Source organism: Periplaneta americana, chromosome 17 (assembly GCF_040183065.1).
Source record: "Periplaneta americana isolate PAMFEO1 chromosome 17, P.americana_PAMFEO1_priV1, whole genome shotgun sequence".
Classification (NCBI taxonomy): Eukaryota; Metazoa; Arthropoda; class Insecta; order Blattodea; family Blattidae; genus Periplaneta; species Periplaneta americana.
Window position 1 is genome coordinate 62742741 of NC_091133.1, and position 9227 is coordinate 62751967.

General features: G+C 34.1%; 1 protein-coding gene across 3 annotated transcripts; it reads right to left on the reverse strand.

Moving 5' to 3' along the window:
• Positions 1–2329: 2329 nt before the first annotated feature.
• On the reverse strand, positions 2330–8690 carry LOC138693236 (protein KRTCAP2 homolog). 3 transcript variants are annotated; one of them, XM_069817047.1, is made up of 6 exons: positions 8511–8690; positions 8194–8348; positions 7760–7823; positions 7348–7414; positions 7144–7253; positions 2330–2534 (listed from the first exon to the last, which is right to left on the reverse strand). In XM_069817047.1, the coding sequence occupies exons 1-5, from the start codon at positions 8512–8514 to the stop codon at positions 7148–7150; spliced, it is 396 nt and encodes a 131-aa protein (XP_069673148.1). In that variant the 5' UTR covers positions 8515–8690; the 3' UTR covers positions 2330–2534; positions 7144–7147. The 3 variants fall into 3 exon arrangements, with proteins under 3 accessions (XP_069673148.1, XP_069673147.1, XP_069673146.1); XM_069817046.1 differs by lacking the exon at positions 8511–8690 and having other exon boundaries at positions 7152–7253; positions 8194–8382; XM_069817045.1 differs by lacking the exon at positions 8511–8690 and having other exon boundaries at positions 8194–8382.
• Positions 8691–9227: the final 537 nt, after the last annotated feature.

The window sequence follows — 9227 nt, forward strand, 5'->3', positions numbered from 1 at the left end:
TCAGCCGGGGAAGATGGAGTGGAGAGTTAAGGGGAAATCTGCAGTTCCTCAATTTTATTGAGTTAATAGTGCCCAGGTCTGGTTTAGATGAATATGAGTTAAAGTTTCTGGTTCACTTTGACACACCTTACAAATGGGTACCGGTAACGTGTTAAGTTCAATCTGTGCAGATACTCTTCTGTAACTCTGTGTCCAGTGCATGCTCTTGCAGCAAAATTCTGTACTGAGCGTGGAAGATCAAGATGGATGCTGATATAATTAGAAGTTTTCTGAATTTCCCTTAGTGTGTCTCTTGTTGTTTCAGATAACCACTGATGTTTCCATTTTTTAAACAATGTTTTTGCACTTTGTGGTATGACTGGCTCAATGGAATTATTTCTTTTGGTTTTGGACCTAATTTGGAAGCCTATTTTGCCAAGTATCTGTTCGTCCTTTACCAAATATACCAACACGATCTGGGGCCCACTGAAATATAAATCTCTGTTTTTGTTCTGTTTGGATATTCAGTAAAATTTGGTTTATTTGTGCAGTCCGATGGAAGTAATGCTTTGGTCTACAGCTTCCATTTGTTTCCATTGATGACTTACTGTCTGTGAAGATGCAAAAGTTTTTTTGTGTGAATCTTAAGCAGTGGTCGTGTTCAGCCAGGACAGCGCTAACTCAGCTATTAATATTCGATGAGTGGCAGCAGCTGTAGGTGCTGAACTACCCAATTCTAAAATGTCCACTGTGTTCCTTCACTGAGTGAGCAGCAGAAGTGCAATGAAAAAAAAAAATTTGCTGCGAAAAATGGCGACCGCTGTTACAGAAAACCCAAAGCGCTGTCAGTCAGCAAGGCATTCAATATTTTTGCTGTCTTAGTGCTGTCCCAGCTGAATACAACCTGTATTTTAGGGCTGCTTAATGGTGCATAATTCTGTCTCAATGCTTCAGCTGAAACTAAATGGAATCAGGTATTTTTCACCAGTTTGTGCATTGGAGTATACTGTTCCAGATTATTTTTCTATTTTGGACAGGGAGCCATCAGTATATACAGGGTGGAAGTGAAATAACTCTGCAGATTTTTAGAGCAAATAGCTCATGTTGTAACAAAAAACTATAATACCATATTGATGGAAAATCCAGTTTTCTCAGAAAAAAAATTTTTTTCTCGAATGTGTAACACCCTCTCATCCGGTAACTATTGTGAATAGGTCAAAACATGTTAACGAGGTACGTTAAAATTTAACACAAGAAAGTCTTATCATACATATTCCGAAGTGATACAGTGTTAAAAGTTGTGTAATCAAGATGTATAACTATTGTGATTTGGATCGTGATTTTTGTCCATATCGATAGAAAATCAAATAAAGAATAATTTATTCTGTCGTTTTTCGATAACGTGGGCAGTTTTCATGTAAATTTAATTTAAAAACTACTAATTTCAAATCATTGAATGATGCAATCCACATTGCAACGTTGTAGCTAGAGAAGGAAACATGAGGCAGTACACATACACTGAATTCGTTGACCTCTTATATCTCTATTGTAGTATGGAAGGAGACTTTTAGCAGTGAAGTTTTCAGATTGCTGGAACTTCCAACTTAATTTTCTAATTAACCGTGCATTTAATCACAAAAATAACATAGGTTTTCTATTCATTTAAGCGTACCCTACGTCCCTTTCAATGTGCAAGGTTATTTCACTTCCACCCTGTATACTGTATGTACACAGTCTGTGTAGTCCTCTCTGAGCTGTGTGAATGCAGATTTCAGACGTAATTCATTGTCTAATTTATTGAGATTATTTGCTAGTGTTAGGTTGCACCCTAGATCATATATACCCAGATAGCTCGGCCTTATAGCTTTGAAGGTGGTAACTTTTGTCAGGTTTACTATGCTGCCACCTGGTGTTTATGGCAGACAGGTGGCAATCCTGGCAGTTCTCTCAAAGTGTTGCCGATTTTAACATAGGGATGAGCTATCTGTTACATATATGATCTAGGGTTGCAGGCAGGTTGAATCTATTTTTATGGAGGGATATGGTTATAAGATGAAATTGTGACTGGATGGCTGTGCTGGGAGATACACTAATTCTGTATCTAAAAGAGTGGGGAGGAAGTGTTATTTTCCAAGAGTTTGTGTTCTGGATAGGAGGATTCTTTCGGTGCTTTGTAATGAAGGAATTTACGACACATCCTCTTTTCAACATATATTTTAATGGTTTTATGTTCATTTCAATTTCTAGTGCATTTATTGCTATTGTTTTTGGACAGCTGAGTACTATATTTTTATACAGTACTTTGGCACAAGAAAAAGGTGAAATGTAAATGAAGTGAAAGTTTCAGGAATATGTGAACAGCAGAAATACTGCTAGGTTTATTTATTCGTAAATACAACATCATGGTGTTTCTTGTTTTTATTGACTTTTAAAGTGGAATTTCATGTATGAAAGTTTATGGAAATGTAAATTGGCAGTCTTCAGTTTTTTTATGTTTCTATTCAGTCCTGAGAATTACTTCTATGAATAGAAAATGACGATGGTTTCTGTTTCACCTGAAAAAAAAGCAGAAGGTACAGATAAATACAATTAACTGTTGCTACAGCAAAAGAAATAATGGTCTTATATTAATCACAATACAGGCCATAGGACTCAATCCTTGAAGAATGGTCACGAAATTTAAATAGTAAATGAACTTTCTTTGTGATAACTCATTGGTGAAATCAAATTTGCGAATGCCTTGAATATAATTATTTATTTTTATAGCAATTAACGGATATGATTAGTGATTAGTCCAAAGCATGAAGTAGAATGTTCTCTGGTGACTGATTAAAATATTCCAAGCTGTGAATGTTCAAAAACCAAGTCACATTTTGTTGTTTGGTTTCTTTTATTACCTTTTCATTCATCTCTTTAATTTATAATTACATTTTCTGGTTCAGTATGAAATTATGATACAATACCTCGATATCATTTACTTATAACCAGTGGCGAAGCTTCAGGGTAAGCTGAGCTTTCCCAAACATTTTCGAAGAAGGACAAGATCAATTTAGAATTTAGTTAATTAAAAACAGGAGCGTTTCCATGTTTCGTTTACCTTTTAGTGATGTAAAGCACGGCCTAGATCACCATGCCTTCAGCCCAGCTTACCCAAAATTTTTGTCATGCTTCGCTACTGCTCATAATTATGTGTTCTTGGTTTTCCAAATGTATGAGGTAACCCTATGTGATTTAAATCATTCCCCTTCTGTTCAATATAATGCAAGATTATCTATTACTAGTCCCTTATAATTTTTCTCATCTCGAAGTTTCAATCCATATACAAGACAAGATTGTGCTGACGTTATTAAACTTTTAAATCCCTTATATTTTAATTATACTAGGTTAAAAAACTTTCATGAAAGTGTCTTATACTTTGGTCTCTCAGAAATGGTACCCAAGACATAATGGGACTATAATCAACAAACCGAACTTTATGAATTTTATAATTATTTCACATTTATGTTAGTCAATATTTTCTCATTGCCAAAAACAAGCCATCCTTGTATTTTTATTGGAAACATTATACATTTTGGAATGAAAGATTAATAGAAGTTCGAATTAAATTTAGAAGAGGTTTTATGACAGTAATAGGCACCTATGCACCTGTGGAAGGAGATGAAGATAATAGTGAGTTGTTTTACAATAAATTACAAATCATCATCAATAAAGTTAATAAATCAGACATGTTACTTTTATTAGAGGATTTCAATGCAAGAATTTGTAATAATGAAGTTAGAGGGCACACTGGAAAACACGGCGAAACACCTTGTAATAATAATGAACAAAGACTACGAGATTTTGTGATTTACAATGATCTAAAAGTAATGAATTCTTTCTTTAAACACAAAAAATACACACATATACATGGCAAGCAAGAGGATCACACTCTATTATTGACTATGTCATTTGTAATCAAAAATTGTTAGCTTCGTTTTAGATGTCAAAGCTTGTAGAGGTCCTGAATTAGAGACAGATCATTATTTAATTGTATCCCCTATTAGAATACCAGCACCATGGCATAAAAGAACTATTAAAAATTCCAAGCAAGAAAGTAATAGGCTTATTTTTAAAGTAGACTTATTGAGAGATGATAGTATTAAATGGCTATATGAATGTAGAATAAAGGAATATCTTCAAAAAATCAAAATCTCGGATGATATAGAGGAAGAATGGAACAACTTAACAGATATTTAAAAAAAGGCTGCATTTGAAAGTATTGGCGTAAAAACTATTAAGCAGAAGAGAAAAAGAGGCATACTGAAATGGGATGAGGATATCAAGAAGGTGATAAATGATAAGCGAGAAGCATATCTCCGATTTTTACAAACACAAAAACTTGAAGATGAAATTGATTATAAAAGAAAGAGAGCAATTGTAAAACGGGAAACAAGAAAGCGACACAGAGAGAAATGGAATGATTTCGTCTCAAGATTAGAAAGAGATTTAACATTACCAAGACCCAAAACTTTCAAAATTTTAAAGAAAATAAATTTGGAGATAAAAGAAAATGTTGTTCTAAACCCTATTCCTAACGAATCTCTACTTGATTACTTTAAAAATATATGGTTTCACAAAAACATCTCTCTTACATTAAAGACTTCCAACAACAACACAACAGATATTATTACTTATGATGAACTCATTGAAGTATATAAACGTTTAAAAAACGGGAAAGCCCCAGGCGAAGATAATTTAAATTTCGAGCTTTTTAAATACGCTGGAGAAGAATTTACCTTTAGATTTTTATATTTCTTAAACAATATATGGGCAGGATCACAACCCCCAGAAAGTTGGCAAAAAGCCATTGTAGTACCTATTTATAAGAAAGGAAACAAAAAATTATGTGAAAATTACAGGGGTATAAGTCTTCTCAATTCTGGATATAAGATCTATAAGTTACAGCCATAATTAAAATTAAACTATCACATCTTTACGAAGACAAAATCACTGAAGAACAGAATGGATTCCGAAAAGGAAGAACATGTTGTGACAGCTATTTCACCATGAAGATTTTAATTGAAAAGCACAGAGAATTTAATATTCCAACCCACTTAGCTTTTATTGATTTCATAAAAGCTTTTGATAGAGTTGATAGAAATAAACTTTTAGAGATTTTACGCTATGATAATGTGCCAAACCAAATCATTCTCTCCATTTATAATTTATATCAACAAAATGAAATTGCCATAAGAACTGAACGCGGAACTACTAGCTGGACTTCCATCAACCAAAGTGTTAGACAAGGGTGCGGTCTTTCCCCTCTGTTGTTTATTATATATATGAACCATATTTTATACATTTGGAGACAAAGTCATCATGCTGGAATTCAAATTAATCGAAACACAGTTCTCGATACACTAATGTTTGCCGAAGATCAGGTTATTATCACTCAAACAGAGGAAGCTTTACAAAGAGCCATTTATAATTTGCAAATAATCACCTCAGATTTCAATATGGACATCTCAAAAGAGAAAACGAAAGTCATGGCATTTTCGGGAGAGAACCTAATTCCAAGTAAGATCATGATAAATAATACTTTAATTGAACGTGTTAATTTATTTAACTATTTAGGTTATAACCTCTCTTACATCACTGATGAAGATATGTCAAACAAAATATCTAAATTTATAAAAATCACTGGCATAATTAACACAGTCTTCAAATCATCCCATGTTCAGAAACATACAAGCTACAGGTATATAAAACACTAGCTCGACCAGTCCTCACTTACGGTAGCAAGGCATGGACAATCAGAAAAGCTGATGAGCAAAGGCTGACGACAGCGGAAATGAGGTTCATGCGACAAACAGCAGGATGCCCTTTGCTGGAACACCATAAAAATGTGGACATATTGCAGGAACTAAAAATGGATCCTATAGTTAATTTTGTTCAACAATATCGACTTCAGTGGAAAAAACATGTCGAAAGGATGGATCGCACAAGATGGCCTAAACAGATTCTTACTTATGTACCAAGAGGAAATTGGGAAGACCACGCAAGCGCTGGCATGAGACCGTAACAGATCCTGTAGGGTCTAATACGTGAGGGATATGATGATATGATGACATAAAATTTTTCCTTAGAGGGATTCGAATAACATCATTTTCAGTTCACTGGAGGATCTATTGTTTTCTTTGTCTTATCACATATTTTACATATTCCCTTTGACATTAGATCTACATTATGCAGCTATTTTTGGTCAACAACCTGTGTTCATTTCTTACAATTTTTTCTTTTTTGTGTGTGTGTCATTATATGGAAGCAAATGTCGGCAAATTGGAAAGGAAGGGAAAAATCTTCGAACTGGAGATCTGGCACAGAATGTTAAAATCAGCACTGGAGAAAGAGTCAATTATTTAAGTTTAAAGAGGGTAAATGAAAATAAAACAATGAAGGAATAAAAGAAAAAGAAAATTCAATGGTTAATGCATTGAGACATAACACATTCTTAGTTAATATAGTAGAGCATTGATTATCCGAAACAATTGGGGATCGGGGGTGTTTGGATAACTGATTTTTCGGCTAACTGGTCATTTACGAAAACAAATTGTACCGGTGTCATAGGAGCAGTATGAAACAAAGAAACACTGATATTAAACACAAAACTGTACATAGAGTATATATTTTGTATCACACGTCTTAAAAATAACACAGAAAACTGACTAGCCTAGTTTAAAAAGTTCAAAATGACCATTAAAGTAAGCCTACAGTTTGCTTCAAAGCTGAGACTCGGTTTTTTTGCTGCTAAATCTCGCAAACGTCGCTAGCAAAACTTCTACACGGTGTGCACACAAATTCAAATTTGCCGATTGGAACACTTTTGGTTAACCGATGTTTCGGTTGATCAGTATTCAGATAATTGATGCTATACTGTATACTGAAGGGGAAAATACTTGACAAGAAAGGAAGACTGAAGAGAAAATATATCAAAGGATATTCGATGATAAAATTATAAATAAGTGCTACAACTATGAAACATTTATAAGAATAGCAGAAGAAAGTTAAACATACGAGCGACAAGATGAAGCTTTTAGAATTGATTGGTTCAAGAAATTTACTCAGTATAAAATTATATTTAAGAATGGACATAGTTCCAAAATACGTATAGGCCTATTATATTACCTTCTTACTTCTTTTTCTTAGTTGGCACTGGTTGTGGTGGTACTGGTGCAGCATGGGTTTGCTGAGAGATACGATTCACATAGTATAGCCCCACCATAGAGAACAAGAAGCTGGAAAATTGTTTATGGGCTAGTTATACAGGTACATAAATGTTGGTACATAGCACATCCGCATAATCCAAGGGAAATAAGTATCACTTCTTACCATGTCGTAGTGCATACTCTATGCACCATTCCAGATGCTGTCAAGGCGACGATCAAGCAACTGAAAACTGAAATAAAACCATAAAAGAAGTTAGAGATGTAAGAGTCACCGTATTGGTACTTGTATTTTTCTCATTATGTAACTTTAACACCCATGGACAGCCTGGAAGGTCTAATTCTTTGTTCCAGGGAAAATACTATTCTTTATTCGCCGATTTTTTTTTTGTCTCGTTTCCATAGTTACTTCAGGACAAAAATGACCATATTGTTAAAACAAAATTAATGGTTTTTCATGAACTTGTAAAAATTTCTATGGTTAAGTACTCTTTGTCCCTTGTGGCAGCTCACGAATGGTGAGAAGATATATATAAATAACACTTTAACTGGTAGGCTATAGTTTATAATCTACTTACTTTCTGGGAAGAGTTTGGTTTGGAATCCTTTTCCAAACAAAGTCGATTCTAGATTTCCCACAGCCTGTATATTTGTTAAGGAATGCACAAGTGGTGAAGCATATCTATTACTCAGAACTAGAGTACAAGTCTACTCGATGGTAAACACTACAGTGAATTAGGCAAATACATTAAGCAACATTTTCAGTAGTTTGCGGTCTTCCAATATTATTGGCAGCTGAACAATAACATCCATAATGTGAATGGATTTGTTTGTATTAAAAACTCATAAAGACAAACAATAACAACTTATTCTGATATTGTAATCTGAGATCTGACCAACAGTAACCATCATTTTTCGGACTGGTAGGAAAAATTTAACTTACAGAAGAAAAGGCTATATTGTTGGTCATTAAGTCGTCATTTTACCATCTATATGTACATTTTAAGGATACAGTCAGCACAAGAATGAAAAGAACTGATCCCAAATAACCTCCAAGTATTGTATGTAGTTGTGATGATGCTAGCCATTGTCGGTACATTTGCATGCCAGAAAACAATAGTACCGTTAGTACTGAAGACAGTACAAATGATGTCCCACTTGACACAGCTGAAACAGAAAATATCATATATGTAATGAATTCATAATGTAGCAGTAAGTTAAATTTAATCTGCAAGTTTATTTTATAGGTTAAGTACACAAATATAATAAATCCGCTTTTATAGATTTTTTAAGCCGTCCTTTGCTCTGACTTGAACTCTGCGAACGTACCCATGTCTTAAATAAGTATGTAGAGTCAAACTGTGAAAACTATTTAATTTCACACTTTCACGTTACCGGCACACCATACAACAGCAATTAAAATTTACTTCTGACACATGTGAGACGCTCACTCACACGCAGGTTAATACGTGGCTCAATCCGCTCAGCCACAGAAACCGGTTCCGAAGTGCTTTAATTTCATACAAGAGATGGCGGCACGGCAATTCATGGCCTACCTAGATTAGGAAGTATGATAAACTTTGACATGAATTTGTTTCATGTAACCTGAGCAATGAACCTCAGCCACCAATAATTACGAAACGAATCAGCTGATAAAACAATGGCGGTTTTTTATAAAGTGCGTGTGCGATTCACTTAGAATATAATATTACTTTTTCGTGAAGAGGGCTTGTTTACAGGTTATTTGTTGAAAATTTTAATTTCTTTGAGGACTTTGCCCAATAAAAATAGAAGTGTCTGAGTGTAGTTCAAACTATTTTTTTAAACTAATACCGGTATGATTGAAAGGAACTAGTTGCCATGGAGTTTCTACTGTATATAAACTTCTTAGATTACAGTGCAAAAAAAAATAGCTGCATTGTCAATAGTATTTTTTAATTTAATGACTATTTCAAATTTCAGAGGTTATCAGTACCCTATGAGTTAAAATATAGTGCCAATGAAGAAATGGTATGTGAACCGAAATAGGTATTCTATTCTGTCATG